The following is a 21,708-nucleotide window of genomic DNA, read 5'->3' on the forward strand; positions in this document are numbered from 1 at the left end:
TCTAACAGGCACCTCTGAGCATGTTGAATTGCATTTCTTTGTTCTGGTGTATTTTATCATGCGTTTTTGAAATCTTTCAATCCAAACAAATGTGCTTTGTTTTCTTTTTATTGTAGAGGTAGATGGAAATTTCATTAGTTATCTAAATAAACATAAAGCAAGGTTTTGAAAAGATTGTAGAAGTAGTAATTTATATTTAAGTAAATTATCACCTGGACATATTGCATCAGTAATCCTATACTCTGGGAAAATGGTGTATTACCTTCTGAATCATTAAGGATAAAATACTGCAGTATAGCAGAGTTTGTTCTTCAGTCGAGCTGCATCTCTTCGCATTCAGAAAACCCAGGTGCAGGTGGCAACACCAGCTGATAGGAACAGTATGACTAGACTGATAGTATTTGCATTGTGGTAAATATTTTAACTTATAATTGTTCTGTAATGCATTCTGTCCCTAATATTCCCTATTAAATAATTTTAATACAATAATACACACTGCTTCCTTTCTTTCCCACCCTTACTATTACTTACTTGCAGCAAACTCTGTGACACAAATGGCCCAAATCTTTTTAGGAGATAAAATAAGGTATTCAAAAAATGGCGCTTCTTTGGAAGAGACTGTTAGTGTTAGAACATAAAGTTATGAGGAATCCAGGCCATATTTGTTTTAATTATTTGATCATTATTTATTGAGCTGACCGTCACGTAGATTGTTACGTCCTCACTGAATTAGTGCCATAATTTAATGAAGGACCTTATAAATAGTTTGGCTGCAGCAGTGTTTGCTTATTGGCACATTTGATTTTTAGACAACAGAGAGCTGACAATGAACAGTCTGTGTTAGTTCCAGCTGTGCTCCCAACCAGCCTGTTTCCATTGGAGTTTAACACAATGGAAAAAAGTTGCCCAAACTGGGTGTCAGGACAGATGAGCCTATCAGAAGCATACAAACCCAATACATTATGCCTGAGTGGTACAGGTGCCAGTAGATAGTCTATTTTATAGTGAGCACATCATGGAATGTTTGTTTAGGGATATCAAAGAATATGTGCAACAAGAGAGTGGAATTAGACTAAGTGACTTCTTTGGAGAAAGACACTGGTATAGAGTTGATGGTTCAAGAGATCTGTTTTTATGCTGTAAAATTGTAGATGAAATGAAATGAAAGTGACTGCCCTTGGCATCAAGGCACATATGAGCAAGCCTGGCATCAAAGAATTATAGCAAAATTGAAGTGAATGGGAAGCAAGGGGAAATCTCTGCCACTTGGAACTATACCTGGCACACAGGAAGATGTTAGTGGCCGATCATCTCAGTCCCAAGACATCATTGCATGAGTTCTTCACCAAGGCAACCTCCAAGTCCACAACCCATACCACCTAGAAGGACGTGGGCAGCAATCTCATAGGAATTCCACCACATGCTTGCAAGTTCCCCTCTCAACTCACCATACCATCCACGTTTGGAAATATATTGCCATTCCTTTACTGTTACCCGATCAAAATCCTGGAACTCCCTCCAAAACAGCACTGTGGGTACACCTACACCCGATGGACTACAGCATTTGAAGATGGCGGCTCACCTTCATTTCCTCAAGGGCGGTTAGGTATGAGAAACAAATGCCTTGCCAGCAACACCCACAGCCCATGAACGATGTTATTGTTTGTGTAGTAAGGCCTTTGATTTTTAAGATCATGTAGTTAAAGTGACGAATGCTATATTACCTAGGACATTTTTTCCACTCCAGTTTTCTCCTCGTCCTGAAGGTGCTGACTCTTGCTGAAGTATAGTTCAAAGGACAATAAATACTCCAAATATCTCACTGGATCATCCTTTCTTCGTCAATAAATCTCAACACTGAATTAACCATGCCGAGTCAAAGCATTTCCTTACTCAATGTCAACATCTTCCAGCAGTAGTAATTGGGTAGAACTGGAAACTCTTCGTTAGCCAGGATATGCAGAGAACATTGATAGTAATTCTACCATTGTTTGCTGCAGTAGAAATCAGTTAATTCAACACATATTAGGGATCAAATCTTCACTTTCCAGTTGAGCTGCTCTGAGTGGAAGTTGATCTCAGTGGTTTGGATCATTATTACTATTTGATTATTTGTATTGATTAAACAATACCTTAATTAAAAGCACAGTTTTAAATAGGACTTCTATGAGACAAAATAGTGATATAGCACAGTAAACTGATCAACCCAGATATATACTGTCTCCACATAGTAATTTCCCAGTTTTCTTTACATCACTGTGGGAAGTGCTGAGGGGGGGAAGCAAGATATTCCTCCCAGAAGAGCAATGCTAGAAATATGCTGCTGTTGGCCCTTTAGTAGCTCATCGTAAAGTGCTTAAGTAAAAGTAATTTTTAAAAATTTTGCATGAATATTTTCTAGCTTTAAAAATTATGCAGTAGAATTTGAATCCTATATGGAGCTGAAATGTATTTATCATTTGACTATTCTTTTAAATGGTACTGCAGTTCTTTTAGGGTTAATCAATGTGGTTATATCTCTTAATATATTCTGCTGACTGATTTTGTGCCTTGAATGTTTTAGTCTACTGCTACTTTTCAATGATACAAGAGGTCGCGTGCTTAATAAAGCCAACAAAAGATTATCACTTTGTGACTCTTAATAAACATAAGAACATAAAAACTAGGAGCAGGGTAGGCCATCTGGCCTGCGAGTCTGCCCCGCCATTCAATAAGATCATGGCTGATCTTTTTGTGGACTCAGCGCCACTTACCCGTCTGCTCACCATAACCCTTAATTCCTTTATTGTTCAAAAATTTATCTATCCTTGCCTTAAAAACATTCAATAAGGTAGCCTCAGTTGCTTCACTGGGCAGGGAATTTCACAGATTCACAACCCTTTGTGTAAAGAAGTTCCTCCTCAACTCAATCCTAAATCTGCTTCCCCTTATTTTGAAGCTATGCCTCCTAGTTCTCATTGCACCCGCCAGTGGAAACAACTTCCCTGCTTCTATCTTATCTACTCCCTTCTTGTATGTTTCTATAAGATCTCCCCTCATTCTTCTGAATTCCAATGAGTATAGCCCCAGTCCACTCAGTCTCTCCTCATAAGCCAACCCTCTGAACTCCGGAATCAATCTAGTGAATCTCCTCTGCACCCCCTCCAGTGCTGGTATATCCTTTCTCAAGTAAGGAGACCAAAACTGTACACAGTACTCCAGGTGTGGCCTCACCAGCACTTTATACAGCTGCAACATACCTCCCTGCTTTTAAACTCCATCCCTTTAGCAAAGAAGGACAGAATTCCATTTGGCTTCTTAATTATCTGCTGCACCTGCAAACCAACTCCTTGTGATTCCTGCACAAGGACACCCAGGTCCCTCTGCACAGCAGCATGCTGCAATTTTTTACTATTTAAATAATAGTCCATTTTGGTGTTATTTCTACCAAAATGGATGACCTCACATTTACTAACATTGCACTCCATCCGCCAGATCCTCACTCACTCGCTTAGATTATCTGTATCCCTTTGCAGACTTTGTGTCCTCTGCATACTTTGTTCTTTTACCCAACTTAGTGTCATCAGTGAATTTTGACATACTACACTTGGTCCCCAACTCCAAATCATCTTTGTAAATTGTAAACAATTGCGGTCCCAACACTGTTCCCTGAGGCACACCAGTAGTCACTGATTGCCAACCAAAAAAACACCCATTCACCCTCACTCTTTGCTTTCTGTTGATTAATCATGTAAAAAATCAAAGATGAGACCTAATATGGATAACTGCAACAATGGGAACGAACAATTCTGACCATATTTGATTACCTTTTTAGTGATTTTACAGTCTTTAGTTGTAGTTGGAAATCTCTGCTCCAGTTCATTGTGATCATGAATTTTGAAACAACTACTTTGCTACTCCCTGAAAAATACCATTGCAGTAATATTAGAGGTTATCATCTCCAAATGCATTGAGCTAACACTGATACTTCAACTTGAGGGCAGCCTAAATTGACTTCACTATAAGTTACAGCGATGATATTGGTTTGACATTTAGTTACCATGTCGTAGTCCTAACTGTGATTATTTTAAATGCACATTGTAGGCACTTATTTGAAATTAAATTTGATTTGATTTCATTTATTATTATCACATGTATTAACATACATTGAAAAGTATTGTTTCTGGCAAGCTATACAGACACAGCATACCAAAAAGGAAATGAGAGAGTGCAGAATGTTGTGTTACAGTCATAACTAGGCTATAGAGAAAGATCAGCTTAGTGCAAGACAGGTCCATTCAAAAGTGTGATGGCAGCAGGGAAGAAACTGTTCTCGAGTCAGTTGGTACGTGATCTCAGACTTTTGTATTTTTTTCCCCAATGGAATAAGGTAGAAGAGAGAATGCCCAGGGTGCATGGGGTCCTTAATAATGCTGGTTACTTTGCTGAGGCAGCGGGAAGTCTAGAACATAAGAAATAGGAGCAGGGGTAGGCCTTCGAGCCTGCCCCGCCATTCAATAAGGTCATGGCTGATCGGAAGTGGATCAGTTCCACTTTCCTGTTTTCTCCCCATAACCCTTAATTCCCTTGTCTATCAAAAACCTATCTACCCATGACTTAAATATATTTAGCAAGGTAGCCTCCACCACTTCAACAGGCAGAGAATTCCAGAGATTCAGCACCCTTTGAGTGAAGAAGTTCCTCCTCAAATCTGATCTAAACTGCACTGCACCCCCCCCCCCCCCCCCACTTATCTTGAGGCTGTGCCTCTAGTCCCGCTGTCCTTTCTGAGCGGGAAGAATCTCTCTCCTCTACCCTATCCATCCCTTTCAATATCTCATACGTCTCTATAAGATCCCCCCTCATCCTTCTAAACTCCGAGTACAGACCCAGTCTACTTAGTCTCTCTTCATAGTCCAACCCCCTCATCTCCGCTATTAGCCTAGTGAACCTTCTCTGCACTCCCTCCAAGGCCAATATATCCTTCCGCAGGTGCGGCGACCAAAACTGCACACAGTACTCCAGCTGCAGCCTCACCAGTACCCTGTACAGTTGCAGCAAGGCCTCTCTGCTTTTATATTCTATCCCCCTCGCTATAAAGGCCAACATTCCATTTGCCTTCTTGATCACCTGCTGCACCTGCGACTCGTGCACAAGGACCCCCAGGTCCCTCTGCACCGTAGCACGCTGCAGCTTTTCACCCTTTAGATAGTAATCCCTCCTACTATTATTTCTGCCAAAGTGGATAACCTCATACTTGCTAACATTGTACTCCATCTGCCAGGTCTTTGCCTATCCTATCCAGATCCCTCTGCAGACTTTCCACACCCTCCACGCAATTTGCTTTTCCACTCATCTTCGTGTCATCAGCAAATTTCGTCACCCTACACTCAGCCTCCTCCTCCAGATCATCTATATAAATGGTAAATAGCTGAGACCCCAGCACCAATCCCTGCGGCACTCCACTAGTCACCAACCGCCAATCAGAATAGCATCCATTCATACCAACTCTCTGCTTCCTATTAGACAGCCAATCCTCTATCCACGCTAACACCTTACCCCCAACTCCGTGCACCCTAACCTTCTGTAGCAACCTTTTATGAGGCACCTTATCAAACGCCTTTTGGAAATCTAAAAACACCACATCCACCAGTTCCCCTCTGTCTACTGCACTAGTCACATCCTCATAGAAATCCAATAAATTTGTCAAACACAACTTCCCCTTAACGAGTCCATGCTGCGTCTGCTTGATCAAACCATTCTTTTCTAGGTGCCTCGATATTTCTTCTTGATGAATGATTCAACCATTTTTCTAACTATAGACGTTAAACTAACCAGCCTATAATTCCCTGCCTTTTGTCTGCTACCTTTTTTAAACAGCGGCGTAACATTAGCCGTTTTCCAATCTTCTGGCACTTCCCTGGAATCCAGCGAATTTTGATAAATAATTACTAAGGCATCCACTATCACCTCTGCCATTTCTTTCAGAACCCTGGGGTGCATTCCATCCGGTCCTGGGGACTTGTCCACCTTCAGCCCCATTAGTCTATCAAGCACTACCTCTCTAGTGACAGTAATCGCATTCAGGCCTCCAACTCCTACCACCCTTCTATCTTTAAGGTCCAGCAAAGTATTCGTGTCCTCCTCCGTGAAGACTGAGGCAAAAAACTTACTTAAAGCCTCAGCCATTTCCTCATATCTCCCTCCGCTAAATCCCCCCTTTCATCCTCTAAGGGTCCGACATTCACTCTAGCCAGCCTCCTCTTCTGTATATATTTGTAAAAGCTTTTACTGCCCTTTTTTATATTTAGTGCTAGTTTAGCTTCATGGTCTATCTTCCTTTCTTTATCACCTTCTTAGTCATTCTTTGTTGATTTGTAAACCAAGTCAGTGGATGGGAGGCTGGTTTCTGTGATGGATTGGGCTATGTTCATGACCTTTTGTAGTTTCTTATTGTCTTGGGCCAAGCAGGAGCCATACCAAGCTGTGATACAACCAGAAAGAATGCTTTCTATGGTGCATCTGTAAAGGTTGGTGAGAGTCATAGCTGACATGCCAAATGTCTTTAGTCTTCTGAGAAATAGAGGCGTAGGTGGGCTTTCTTATCTATAGTATCGGCATGGGGGGACTAGGACAGTTCGGTGATCCAGACTCCTGGAAACCTGAAGTTCTTGACCATTTCTGCTTCATTCCCATTGACGTAAACATGTTCTCCTCTATGCTTTCTGAAGTCGATGACAATCTCCTTTTTGTCAACATTGAGGGAGAGATTATTATCACTGCACCAGTTCACCAAATTCCCTATCTCATTCCTATGCTCTGCCTCATCTTTGTGACCTGACCTACTACAGTGGTGATGTCAGCAAACTTGGAAATCAAATTAGAGGGGAATAGCGTATAAGGAGTATAGTCAGAGGCCGAAAACACAGCCTTGTGGGGCACCGGTGTTGACGATGATTGTGGAGGAAGTGTTGCCTATCCTTACTGATTGTGATCTGTGAATTAGGAAGCTCAGGATCCAGTCGCGGAGGGAGGTGCCGAGGCTCAGGATCCAGTCGCGGAGGGAGGTGCCGAGGCCCAGGCCGTGGAGTTTGGAGATGAGTTTCGTGGGAATAATGGTGTTGAAGGCTGAGCTGTAGTCAATAAATAGGAGTCTGACATAGGTGTCCTTGTTATCTAGGTGTTCCAGGGTTGAGTGCAGGGCCAGGGAAATCAAGGAAGGAAGCAGTGACAAAACAGAACTGGGGCAAGTGTGACAAGCAAATAAGTGATATGTGAAAGTCCAAAAACATTGTCATTCTAACTACAACAAAGATGAAAATTAAATTACCTTTCTCATTCTGAATCTTCCCAAGCTCCAGTTATGCAGCCTTGCACAATAGATGCTGGGAAAATCATGTGCTGAGCATGCACATTAAAAATGTCATGATGCCATTCTAGTTAAACAGTAATGTATGGTTTCTGGCACTATATAAAGTTCCAGGACTTGAAGTATTGTGCCAGTTCAATTTTATTTTCCCAGTTCTAAGTTTTTTTCCACCTTGCCTTGAACTTCTGCTGGGACTGGTTAGATAACAGATTTCTACTTAATAATCTAATTTGTCTGGATTTTCTGTTTCTCATTTTAAAAAAACTACATTGTTGGAGTCGTAATTTATAAATTAATTTGTAACATTTAAAAAAGATCTGTTCCTGTCTTGCTTTCTGTAAGGGTTCTAGCTTTGGCTTCCACTCTTATACTGCTTGCCCCTAAATTTTTCTGTTTGTTTTCCATTTTTCCATTTGTCCAGTCCTTGCCTTGCTGCCTTTTTTTTGGTCACGTTTTTCTGTAAGCCTCTCTGATTCACTTTCAATAACATCAGCCCATGTTTTGAGATGGAAAATGCAAATACCAATGTGTGTAGCACGGGAGGGATTAAAATGCAAAACAATATGTATTCTTGTGCTTATTGAGGTAAATTTAATATTCTCTGCCTATTAGTTGTTGTTACAATTCTATTTTTGTCCTGATTTTATGGCTTAAAACTTTGGTGTAGTTCATGGATTTATAGTGAATTTAATCAATGTAAGGATTACTGCATTGTTATTTATCCAGGTGGCAAATCTCTTCTGGAAATGAAATCAATTTGATTGCTGAATTTCCTGGGAATGAGAAATTGTTTCATAAATTTAACTACTCTTGTGTTGTCCAAATTTAAAATGTTACGGTGCCCATTTTAACTACTCCAGGTGCTGCTTTGGTTTAAATAAGATTTTAGGCTAACATATTTTATCTTGATATATTTGCTTTACATAGTATGAACACAAATAATATGCCTCTTATAAATTTATGCTATGAAGTGGTTTTACACAACTAGTTGTATTGCAGACAACGGTTATAATACTGCTGAATCTCTGGAAATAGTATTGAAATTGGCAATAGAATAAAGAATGCAGCTGTACTGGTAACAAACAAATATTTCATATAAAAAAAATACAAATATGCTTAGAAGTGACACTGAACAACTCACTTCTCAGCATATTTGATCTATTTATTCTAAATATTTTGCTATGGTTTCTTTCCACTGCCGTGCCTCTGAGCACTCTGGAACTGTTTAGAGAATTTCTGGAAGTGATAGTAAGCTCCCTTTAAAAAGTCTTTATTGTGCAAAATAATTCTCAGTTGTGGAAACATATCTAATTGCCCTTTGCTTGATGCCTGAAAGCATCCTAAGAGATCAGACAGCAGGTTGGTTTTATGCAACGGGTACTATGAGAAAGTGCAGCATGAGAGCAGTTAAGATAAGAGCTTGGCCTCAATGTATTTGGTTTAGAGTTCAGAGAAATTGTTCAAAAGCAAAGTACTTGAAGTTTGAACCAAAAGCCAGACGCAGTCGACAGTTTAATCCCATGTATGTTTGGCTGGGAGGCGTTCGACTGTTTAACATTTAAACATAGGGGGCCCTGGTTGTTTGGGAGATTAAGGATTTGGTGCCTGACTGTAATGTTGGGGATTGGGGGTGGGGGGGGGGGCGGCGGTGGCTAGATAAGATTACTATGCCTATGGCAACCTATCATTTCCCTCTTCCTATAAATCCTGTTGATGGGAAGAAAGAAAACTATATCTGTGTTTCTTAGTGTTGATCCTAATATATAAGGGATAGCCTTCTGGTGCCAGAAGAGCTGGGCTAGGTCCACTGATAATCATGCTGTTTGCTTCAAATGAGTGATAGCCTCGAATTTCAGTTATTACGATAAAATTGCTGTTCTTTAAATAAAACAAGTTTAAAACATTTTCCCTATATTTAGCCTGTGTGTCGGCAGTGCAATGCTGCTGCCTATAAACGAATCATTGAGTCATTCCAACACAAGAGCCATTTGGCCCATCAAATTTAAGAGGATTGGTCTGCAAACTGTTCTACAGTTGAGAACAGTGCTTCTGCACAATAGATTTTGGATCAAGTCATAAAAATCAATTGTCAATTTTTTTTTGTTTTGTCTAAATTTGGTGAAAAATTGATTCAACTGACTCACTTCATGGAATCATACAACAAATTAATACAAGTTTAATTGACAAGCATTCTTGAAATTTAAACTGTTTATCTTCTATTGCATGCCATTATTGCTTGATAAGGGAAGTCATGTAATGTATTGGAAAAATAAAAGCAGAATATTGCAGCTGGTTGAAACAAGAACAGGAAATAATGGATACGGAGTGTATCAGTTAGCATTTCTGGAAAAAGCAGACGAATTTATGTTGTAGGCGTGAACTTTGAGACTGCTAGAGTAGGTCTCAGACTTCACTTCTGAATATTTGTCTCTTGTGTTAGTGACTGTCTTTGTCCATATCACATGGTCAGTACTTTTTCCAGCTACATCCTACCCCAGAGCTTCGGGATGGTGAATAAGACCCAAAAATGAATGTAGTTACCAACTGGAATTATTGGTTGATGATAGAAGGAGCGAAGATAAAATGGCAATCATAATCCATTTTTTGTTAGGATTTTGCAATGTCTAGTAAAAATAGCAGCAAAAGCTGAAACAATGTACATCTTAGCAGGTGTTCCTCAGGGCGTGTGCTAGGCCCAACTTCCTCAATTTATTTCCTTATACCATAAAATTAGAAGTGTTGATGTTCGCTGATGATCGTACAGTATTATTACAGTTGCAACTCCTCAGATAATGAAACAGCCTTGTCAACATACCGCAAGACCTGGATCTGCTTTGGCTGATAAGTGACAGGTAAGATTTGTGCCACACAGATGCCACTCAATGACCATTTCTAGATGGTGTGACCATCTCTCCATGATAGTAATCGCCATTATCATTGTTGAATCCCAAAAGTCACCATTCATCCAAGAGCTAACCAGGCAAGCCACTTAAATACAGTGGTTACAAGAGCAGGTTAGAGGCTGGGTATCCTGAAGTATGTGACTCATCTCCTAACTCCCCAAAGCCTTTCCACCATCTACAAGTCTCCCCAATTGCCTAGATGAGTGTAGCTCCAGCAACATTAAAGATGACCAAGTCAAAACAGCTCATTGGATTGGCACCCCAATCACCACTTTAATCCCCTAATTCTTCTACTGCTGACACACAGCAGTGTGTTTCATCTCCAAGATGCACAGCAGTAACTTGCCACAGCCTCTTTGACAGCACCCCACATTTGCCCTCCAAGTCACATACTGTTTTGACTTAGAAGTTCATGACTATTCCTTTGCTATCAATGGGCCAAAGTTCTGGAACTCCCCCATAGCACAACTGTGGGAGTATCTCCATTACATGGATCACAGTGATTCAAGGCAGTGGCTTACCATCATTTTCCCAAGAATAGTTAAGAATGAGTAATAAATGATAACTTTATCAGCAACACCCACATGATGCAACTGAATAAATAAAATGTCATACATTAATTGATCTCCTGTGGTGCTGGTTGAGGTGAATCAGAGAATACCATAGTGTTTTATGCCATGTAACACGTAGAGAATTGGCCTTGATTAATTTATATCAGTTCAATAAATATCCTTATTTTATAAATATTCTTCTATGTATTTATGTAGCATTCCATTCTTTACCATTTTTAAATCCAATAGCACAGTAAGATTGTAAGAGATGGTGAATGCTTTTTTGTTTAGCCAGTATCAAGGAAAGGGATGGCGTCAGGGTTTAGCAGTAATGTTTCTTGTGAGGCGAAAGATAATGTGTGTTGTTGTGGTAGGTGATGGGAATTCTTGCTTTGGGGACAAGACTGAAATAAGGATTATGGATTTGGGAGCTCTGTAATTTAGCAACGTAGTAGAGGGGAAACTTGTGATTTGGTAGAACCTCTGTGGTCACATGTGGGTTTGGTTCCCAGGAATTGTCAGTGGGAATGGCAACGGTCTGACACCATTGTTGAAAGGACAATACCAGAGCTTGACAGCATTCGAGTGTAGTGCGGCTGTATGACTATTGAAATCATTGCTTTGTGATTAGTTAAACAAAAAATACTGTTTTCTTTAGATAAATATCACAACTGCAAAAATATACAGATTTCACTCTGTGTCTGCCTCACTAGAATTGTAAATAAACAACATCGCCAATTCAAACAGTAAAATTCAGACAATGTTTGTGTCCAAAAATAACCTTACACGGTTTCATCGGGAATTAATTAGCAGTTGGGTTAACAAATCTTTTGTAAGCAGTGTTTAAGTGTACTGGGACACTGTCTCTTCATCTTTCAGCTTGATTCCTTTTCTGTGATACAAATTGGAGTTAATAACTTGTATCTAAAAGTTTAGTTGAAAGCCAACTCAAATTCACCATCCATTTTGTAAACACTTTCAAAAAGACAAGTTGAAATGCTGTTTTTTGCAAAACACAATTTAACTTCAAATATACATTGTTTATAACTTGAACATAAAAGTTACCACTGGGGTGTAGTCATTACAGTCTGTCAGTTTGAAGTGAGTTTCTGCATATTTCTTTCATGTACAATAATGAGGAAGAAGAATAGACATGGGGTAGCACAGTGGTTAGCACTGCCATCTCACAGCGCCAGGGACCTGGGTTTGATTCCTGGCGTGGATCACTATCTGTGTGGAGTTTGCAAATTTTTCTCGTGTCTCTGTGGGTTTCCTCCGTGTGCTGTGGTTTCCTCCCATGGTCCAAAGATACGCAGGTTAGGTTGATTGGCCATGCTAAATTGATGCTGGTGTCGGGAGATTAGCAGGGTAAATACGTGGGGTTATGGGGAGAGGGTCTGGGTGGGAGTGTGGTTAGTGCAGACTTGATGAGCCAAATGGCCGCCTCCTACACTGCAGAGATTCTATAATTCTATGACATAAGTATGATGAACTGAATCTTCAGTGCTGTAAACATCTGTGGCTGAGTTTTCCCAAGCAGATAATGTAGTTGTGTACTTCTATCTGAGACTTCCCAGCTGCATCTCACGAGATACTTATCGATGAGGATGGCCATTTGGCCAACTTAATTCCTCCATCAGAACAATCTTGCACTTCCCTTCCCACCTCCTCCCTACTCACCTTCACAGTCTCATCTAGTTGTTTCTTAAACAATTCCATCATTATTACCTCTACCACCCTGATAGCAAATCCATTCCCAGTGTTGACCACTGAGTGAAGAAGCTTTTGATCTCATTCCTAAAGTCTCAGGTACCTCCTTTCTAACCTGAAAAGCACAAGTTTCTGTTCAGACTCCAAGGTATCACCACTAATAAATTCCAGTTTTCTACCCCTACAAAGTTAACATTTGCCTAAAATCCCCAATGTTATCCAAACAAGCACAAGCCATAGCTATTCGACAAACTGCAACCTCAATCTATTAAACTCTGCATATCTGCCAATATGCAAAGTTTAATAGAGTGTTCAATATGCAACATGTTCATGTTCAACATGTTGCATCACCGTCTTCTGCCTGTCTTGAGTTTTGAAAAAGACAATAAAGGAACGTGTAATCCAAGTCAATAATTTCTTATTTTCAAAAAAGAAGTGGACAATCATGTTAATGGATGCTCAGAACAAAGGTTGAAGCCCTTGACTGTTTTGTAATAAGTGTTCAACTTGACATCAGTCATAATGAGTCAGTGATCCTGCTAATACATTGCTTGTTATAAAAGTGTAATTGAGATCCTCCAGTAAGCTAATTATGACTTTTTTCATAAAATTGTCTCCATACCTATTTTAAAAAGACATTTTTATCTCCAAATTGTCTGCTTAGCTAAATAAAAAAGATTATTAATCAGGTTAACAAAATATTGGTGTCAAACAACATAAAACATTACAGGCTGCTTTGAACCAAAGGACTGAACGTATGAGGAGGCAGGACCAGAAGTAGTAAAACCACAATTTTGGATCCCTGAGTAGCATGCCAGCTGCCCAAAAAAGCCCTATCTCCAGCTTTTTTGGAAGGGGCATCAGGACTTGTGTATTAGCGTTCCAGCCAAACATGTTGGTTTATCAAATCATCATGCAAGAACTGGTAAAAGAGCAGAAAGCGATGTGGTTTGTCAGCACAAAGACCATGAAGCATCACGACCATGTCCCTGAGTGGAAAGTAGTATTGCAGCAGAGAGGCTATCATGGAGGAGGGCCTATTTAATATTATTGCATAAAAGGAAGAAGGCACAGGGGCTGCTCATGTATTGGCATACAGTGGCTGTTGAAGGTGCAAAGAATGAGTAAGAGTTAACTTTGCAGGCACTTGAGCTATTGAAGGGGGAGTGACCCAATAGAAAGTAGTGAAGTGTAGGAGGGGGTGACCATTCAACTGTGATTGTTCTGCTGGGGGCATGGAAGATTACCCATGGACTTGGGACTGAATTACTTTTAGTTGAGATGAGCAGCAGTGAAGAGCAGCCATCTCACAGCAAATGCAGGCCATTGGTCCTGAGACATACAAATATGTTGCACAAGGGGCAAGAAGGAACGCAAGTGATACCCTCCACATTGGGGTATACTAACAACGAATGAGCATATAAACAACTCCCTGAACCTGACAGATATCCATCGCATCGAAGGATGCACATGTCAAGGCAGATGATGACAGAGCATCAGCATGTCTGCCAGTAGTTGTCGTTGACCATGGCACTGAACTTTTGTCTCTGGGTCCTTTCGAGGGGCAGCAGCTGACCTAACAGACATCTCTTAATTGGATACCCTTAGCAAGAAGTGATGGATGTCCAGTTTGATAGCTATTACACAGGCATAGAGGATTGTGAACTCCTCAGGTACAGAGTGTTATTGGCTGCACCCATGTGGCTATCAATGTACCAGCAGAGTAGCCAGGGACATTCATTAACAGGGAGGACTTCCACTCTCAACATGTATATAACCAACAGAAACATATCCTCCAGCTCAGTGCATGATATCCTGACAGCTGCCAAGACTCCTTTATCTTTAGGTAGTCACAGATGCTGCAGTTGTTCATGCCACCAGAGAGGTTATGTGGATCACTGCCTCTCTTTGATGAATGCCATCTCAACCTCACTGATTTCCTGATGGCCTGCCATCCAGGCAATATCAAGGGCCTCTTCTCCCACTGATGCTAGAATTGCAAAGTGGTGCTTTCCACGACCTGATCAAACCCTTTCCCTTATTTCTCCACAAAGTTGAGAACAAAAGAGGTAAAATCATGTTGTTCTCCTTCACCACTTCTAGTGGGTCAGACATGTGATTTCAGTACTTTGGACTCCCTCCTCTGCAAGTGATGGTGGAATAATAATATAGTGCTCCGAGGCACACATCTTTTTAGTGACCTGTTGTCTATTGGGCTGCTCAGCTTATTGATATCATAGAATCCCAACAGTGCAGAAGGAGGCCATTGGCCCATTGACTCTCCAACAGAGCATCTTACCCAGGCCCACTCCCCGCCTATTCCCGCAACCCCATGCATTTACCCTGCTAAAGTCAGTAACCTATCTTGATACATTAAGGGACAATTTAGCATGGCCAATTCACCTAAATTGGGCAGTACAGAACTTGAGTCTTGTCATGTAGCTGTGATGCTGCACTTATCTTGAAAGTCCTCAGTGTGTCATTGAAAGGCTTAAAGTATGTACCCACATCCTATTGACAATGCTGCAGCTGCTCACTTCATGTGCCACCTTGTCGTCACAGAGCTATCTTTGCCCAGGATCTTGTCCTTGCCCGGGGGAGGGGGGAGCCTGCTGTTATTTTAAGTTTCCTGAGGCATTGTTGCCTTACCCAAAGTTAGTTGCAAACTCGAGCAATATTTACTGTCTGGCTCCGTTGCTTTGAAAGGCTGTCAGAATGAAGATCCTTGTGCATTTTACATCTAAAGACATACTTTTGAGCCGAAGCTGTAATCATGATTAGGAATCTAGCTTATTTTCTCCCTGACTTCTTCCCACTGCCTCCCCATTGACATGCCCCTTTCTGAAAGCATTAGATCAGCAATGGCTGCTAGAAACGACTTTGCTAAAGACTATCTTTTATAAACATGTTATCTATGCAAAAAGTGTAATGTCAAATGAAACTTTGATGTCACTGATATCTTTAAAACAAACTTGTGACTGTGCTAGATTATCTGAGATCTAGGGGTGGCAAGCAGGCACAGTGGTAAGCACTGCAGTCTCACAGCGCCAGGGATCCAGGTTTGATTCCCGGCTTGGGTCACTGTCTGTGTGGAGTTTGCACATTCTCCCTGTGTCTGTGTGGGTTTTCTCCGGGTGTTCCAGTTTCCTCCCACAGTTCAAAGATGTATGGGTCAAGTTAAATGGCCATGCTAAATTGACCCTAGTTTCAGAGGAATTGGCAGGGTAAATATGTGGGGTTACAGGGATAGGATGGGATTGTTGTCAATGTAGGCTCGATGGGCTGAATAGCCTCCTTCTGTACTGTTCGGATTCTATGATTCGATTTATACTTCTGGTCAACTTTATGCTCTCCATGCCCAATCTGCAAAAACTTGCTCAAACTTACATTGGAACAACTACCCAGCAATTATGAGCATAGACACAACACTTGGTGAAAGTTAAGGTGATCACTTTCGTGATTTAACTGTTTCATATCAGTGGTTAGCACACCAGATAGAAATGGAGTAATGGTATAATGTTGTCAATTGCAAGGACTTATAGCTTGACTGTGAGACTAGCCTGTGCAATAAAGAGTGCATTGAAAACTTAACAGGAAAACCAAGTGGCAGCTGTAACTGATGAAACCAAATTTCATGATGAACTTTATTTCCTATTGTACTTGTAAGGTAATGTTTGAAAGAATATGTAAATAGGTCACCTCAGTCCTGTATAGAGTGGACATGTTGACCAAGACTTGTGGTCAATGGGGAGGGAAGGGCACTCTGACAGGGATTCTTATTTCCTGATGGTAGGTTAAATCTGACGCCAACTTAATGAATGTCTAGGCGTGCAGCAGCAGTGATGCCACAAGAGGATAGACAATCAATCAAATTGAAATATTTACATACAGCAAACCAACACGTTAAAAGAACTTACAATCATTCACATTTAATTTAAATGTATGTATGATGATATTAAGCCTGATGCTAAAATAGTGATAAAGTACTGTTTAAAAATTTAAACTGTGAATTTTTTTCATTTTGTTGAAATTTGTTATTCCACAAATATAAAATTAGTTTTCAGAGCTGGTAATATTGCTTGGCAGTGATAATGAAACTAGAACATTGGTTAAAAACCCAGTTACACTTCATTCAAGAAGATGTAACATTTTCAAGAGTGTTTACAGTGAGACTAACTGTAGAATTATAAGTTTAATCAATTTGTGATTGTAATGGAGATTGCAGTCTGTGTGAGTTGTACAGGGATTCGAAAGTTAGGGTTGAGAGCTCTACAGCAGCAATGCCTGCCGCAGAACTCTGACTGGATGATAATAGCTGCAAGACTCCTTTAAATGGTGGGCGTGACTTATGCTTGCTCCAGAAAGCCAACTGAAAAGATAAGTTTTGAAAAATATGAAGACTCTCAAACTCTGTTGCCCTCACATTCCCTGCCTCCCCCTGCTTTCACATCTTCCACTGAGAGGCAACAGCTCTTTGAAGCCCCAAGTTGGTGGGGTGGGGGGGGGGGGGGGGGGGGAGCGGGGGGAGCGGTGTCGTCCCAGTAGGAAGTATACCCCATGAAGGAGCTAGAGACACTGAGCAACTTCTGCGTTGTTCTTTGGTTTTGTGTGTTAGCAGAGTAATGACAATGAGTACTGACAGTTTCACCAGATTATTACAGCATTTTACAGGCTACTAAATCTTAATAGGGACCAGTTTGATGAACTTTATACAATAGTGTGAGTGAGTGTGTATGAAATACATTTATTGTATTGTGGGCAAATATGCAAAGTTCGTATGTTTGGTTCTTTTTGTGTGTAAAATCCATGATTATCTTTTTATGTAATCTGGATTATATCCAAGGGTTTCATGTTGGTTACTTTTTAATCTTTGTTATGAATACTGTAAATTTAATACAACAGCATGTATCGTGATTGCTTACATAAAATGTGAATTGTTCCAAGAATACAAATTCTATTAAGAAACAGTAGAAAATTATGTTCTGGAATCAAGGTAAAAAAGTTAGTTAATTATATGTTCCACCAAAAGATAGAGCAGTTATTAAAGATTATGCCTAGTATCCTCTTATTTTTGTTTCATGTATAAGTTTTGGCAGCTCCATGAAGTTTGTTTAAAATATCATGTTGTATTTTTCTTTGTCTAGGAAGTATCAGAAGGAAGTGAAGGTGCGTTTGAAGCTTGTTGATCTAGAGCTGACATCACGCTTTCTTGGGGCCAAGACAGACACAACACTGCTAGAGGCAGAAGCTGCACTCCTGGGACTGCTGGACAGCAAGGATTCAAAGCAAAGAGAGTGAAAGTAATGACCTGGTGTGATTTTTGTTTCTATAGAAGAATATGTATTTCTTATTATTAAAAAAATAAACATTCTATAACGTGCACTTTTGTGTATTCATCAGTTCAAAAGGTTGCCCGCATATTTTCATTGATACAACAAAACTGAAACAACACTTCCCTTTTCTGAAAGAATGTTTTTGCTAAAAAAGGAGACATGCTGTCAAAGCTTTTCATCTTGCACTCATCAGGACAGTTTGCAAGCATATCAGTAGAACAAATTAGTCTGGAACAGAGCACTGATTTGTTGGCAAATGGACTCTGGCCGATGCATTACCATGGAGAATGCACCACAGGGGGCACAGTGATTAGCACTGCTGCCTCACAGTGCCAGGAACTCGTGCTCAATTCTGACCTTGGGTAACTGTGCGTGTGGAGTTTGCATGTTCTCCCCTTCTCTGCATAGGTTTCCTTCTGCAGTCCAATGATGTGCAGGTTCAGTGGATTGGCCATGCTAAATTGACCCTCAGTACCTAAAGATCTGTAGGATAGGTGGATTAGTCATGACAAAAGTTGGGGGGGGTGGTGTGGTTTGGCCTGAGTAAGATGCTCTGTCAGAGAGTTGGTACATACTTGATGGACCGAATGGCCTCTTGCACTGTAGCTGCTACACTTTTGCAGACTAGTCAATTGACTGGCCAAGCATTGTCATGGGGAATAAACCAGGTAGTAATGGCTGTTTCCCCCAAGCTTTTGTTTAGTTGTAAAAAGACACTGGGCATGCCTCTTCAGCCTGAAAAGTACAGGGCACTGTGTGTGAATTTATGTAGCTTCTGACATGCTTAAGTGAGCCACACTGTGAGCCTGACTGAGAATCTTTATTTGGTTATCAATATAATTCTTAGCAGGCGACGGTGCAGAGGGACCTCGGGGTCCTTGTGCATGAGTCGCAAAAACCCAGCTTGCAGGTGCAGCAGGTGGTCAGGAAGGCGAATGGGATGCTGGCCTTCATAGCGAGGGGGATTGAATATAAAAGTAGGGAGGTCTTGCTGCAGCTGTATAGGGCATTGGTGAGGCCGCAGCTGGAGTACTGTGTGCAGTTTTGGGCGCCGCACCTGCGCAAGGATATTTTGGCCCTGGAGGGAGTGCAGAGGAGGTTTACTAGGCTGATACCGGAGTTGAGGGGATTGAGCTATGAGGAGAGGCTGAATAAACTAGGCTTGTACTCGTTAGAGTTTAGAAGAATGAGGGGAGATCTCATTGAGACGTATAAGATGATGAATGGGATGGATAGGATAGAGGTGGAGAGACTCTTCCCGCTCAAAAAAGACAATAGGACTAGGGGGCACAGCCTCAAGATAAAGGGGAGGCGGTTTAGAACGGAGTTGAGGAGGAACTTCTTCACTCAAAGGGTGGTGAATCTCTGGAATTCTCTGCCCGTTGAAGTGGTGGAGGCTGCCTCGCTAAATATTTTTAAGAAGCGGGTTGATGGGTTCTTGATAAGAGAGGGGATTAAGGGTTATGGGGAGAGGGCGGGAAAGTGGAACTGAGCCACAACAGATCAGCCATGATCTTATTGAATGGCGGGGCAGGCTCGAAGGGCTAGATGGCCTACTCCTGCTCCTATTTCTTATGTTCTTATGTTCTAATTAGGATTGTTATCCATTTGTGGAATTGCATCTCATAGAAACATAGAACATTACAGCACAGTATAGGCCCTTCGGCCCTCAGTGTTGTGTCAAGCTATGTCCAATCCCAAAATCAAGCTATCACACTCTCTATAATTCTGTGTGCTCCATGTGCCTATCCAATAACTGTCACTAAGGAAGTAGTGCTTGACAGACTAATGGGACTGAAGGTAGACAAGTCCCCGGGACCGGATGGAATGCATCCCACGGTTCTGAAAGAAATGGCAGAGGTGATAGCAGATGCCTTAGTAATTATTTATCAAAATTCGCTGGACTCTGGGGAAGTGCTGGAAGATTGGAAAATGGCTAATGTTACGCTGCTGTTTAAAAAAGGTAGCAGACAAAAAGCAGGAAATTATAGGCCGGTTAGTTTAACGTCCGTAGTTGGAAAAATGCTAGAATCCGTCATCAAAGAAGAAATAGTGAGGCACCTAGAAAAGAATAGTTTGATCAAGCAGATGCAGCACGGATTTGTTAAGGGGAAGTCGTGTTTGACGAATTTATTGGATTTCTATAAGGATGTGACTAGTGCGGTAGACAGAGGGGAACCAGTGGATGTGGTGTTTTTAGATTTCCAAAAAGCATTTGATAAGGTGCCTCACAAAAGGTTACTGCAAAAGGTTAGGGTGCACGGAGTTGGGGGTAAAGTGTTAGCGTGGATAGAGGATTGGTTGTCTAATAGGAAACAGAGTTGGAATCAATGGGTGCCATTCTGGTTGGCAGTTGGTGACTAGTGGAGTGCTGCAGGGATCGGTGCTGGGGCCTCAACTGTTTACCATTTACATAGATGATCTGGAGGAGGGGGCTGAGTGTAGGGTAACGAAATTTGCTGATGACACGAAGATGAGTGGAAAAGCAAATTCCGTGGAGGGTGTGGAAAGTCTGTAGAGAGATCTGGATAGGCTGAGCGAGTGGGCGAGATGGAGTATAATGTTAGCAAGTGTGAGGTTATCCACTTTGGCAGAAATAATTGTAGGAGGGATTATTATTTAAAAGGCGAAAAGCTGCAGCATGCTACGGTGCAGAGGGACCTGGGGGTCCTTGTGCACGAGTCGCAAAAACCCAGTCTGCAGGTGCAGCAGGTGATCAAGAAGGCGAATGGAATGTTGGCCTTTATAGCGAGGGGGATAGAATATAATAGCAGGGAGGTCTTGCTGCAACTGTACAGGGTCCTGGTGAGGCTGCAGCTGGAGTACTGTGTGCAGTTTTGGTTGCTGCACTTGCGCAAGGATATATTGGTCTTGGAGGGAATGCAGAGAAGGTTCACTAGGCTGATGCTGGAGATGAGGGGGTTAGCCAATGAAGAGAGACTGAATAGACTGGGTCTGTACTCGTTGGAGTTTAGAAGGCTGAGGGGGGGATCTTATAGAGACATATAAGATGATGAAGGGGACAGATAGGGTAGAGGTAGAGAGATTCTTCCTGCTTAGAAAGGATAGCAGGACTAGAGGGCACAGCCTCAAAATAAGGGGGGAGGTGCAGTTTAGATCGGAGTTGAGGAGGAACTTCTTCACTCAAAGGGTGGTGAATCTCTGGACTTCTCTGCCCGTTGAAGTGGTGGAGGCTACCTCGCTGAATATATTTAAGTCACGGTAGATAGGTTTCTGATAGACAAGGGAATTAAGGGTTATGGGGAGAAAGCGGGAAATTGGAACTGATCCACTTCAGATCAGCCATAATCTTATTGAATGGCGGGGCAGGCTCGAAGGGCTAGATGGCCTACTCCTCCTATTTCTTATGTTCTTATAACCGCTTGAAAGTACCTAAAGTGACTGACTCAAATGTTGGACGCTGTTGAGTTTTGAACATAACATAAGAACATAAGAAATAGGAGCAGGAGTAGGCCATCCAGCCCTTTGAGCCTGCCCCGCCATTCAATAAGATCATGGCTGATCTGTCGTGTCTCAGTTCCACATTCCCACCCTCTCCCCATAACCCTTAATCCCCTCGCTTATCAAAAACCCATCAACCCGCATCTTAAAAATATTTAGCGAGGCAGCCTCCACCACCTCAACGGGCAGAGAATTCCAGAGATTCACCACCCTTTGAGTGAAGAAGTTCCTCCTCAACTCCGTTCTAAACCGCACCCCCCTTTATCTTGAGGCTGTAGCCCCTAGTCCTACTGTCCTTTCTGAGCGGGAAGAGCCTCTCCACCTCTATCCTATCCATCCCATTCATCATCTTATACATCTCAATGAGATCTCCCCTCATTCTTCTAAACTCTAACGAGTAC

At 41.5% G+C, this 21,708-nt stretch overlaps 1 protein-coding gene across 1 annotated transcript in view; it reads left to right on the forward strand.

The window, feature by feature from the left end:
- LOC145346593 (tumor protein D52-like) overlaps positions 1 to 17,894 on the forward strand; it is a 183,294-nt gene extending 165,400 nt beyond the window's left edge. Inside the window, exon 7 of the mRNA XM_080194053.1 lies at positions 17,657 to 17,894. Coding sequence (XP_080050179.1) covers positions 17,657 to 17,810 — 154 coding nt within the window. The 3' untranslated portion in view covers positions 17,811 to 17,894. The remainder of the gene's footprint in view (positions 1 to 17,656) is intronic.
- The last annotated feature ends 3,814 nt before the right edge of the window (positions 17,895 to 21,708 follow it).

Source organism: Carcharhinus amblyrhynchos, chromosome 8 (genome assembly GCF_965287045.1).
Source record: "Carcharhinus amblyrhynchos chromosome 8, sCarAmb.v2.hapA, whole genome shotgun sequence".
NCBI classification, from domain to species: Eukaryota; Metazoa; Chordata; class Chondrichthyes; order Carcharhiniformes; family Carcharhinidae; genus Carcharhinus; species Carcharhinus amblyrhynchos.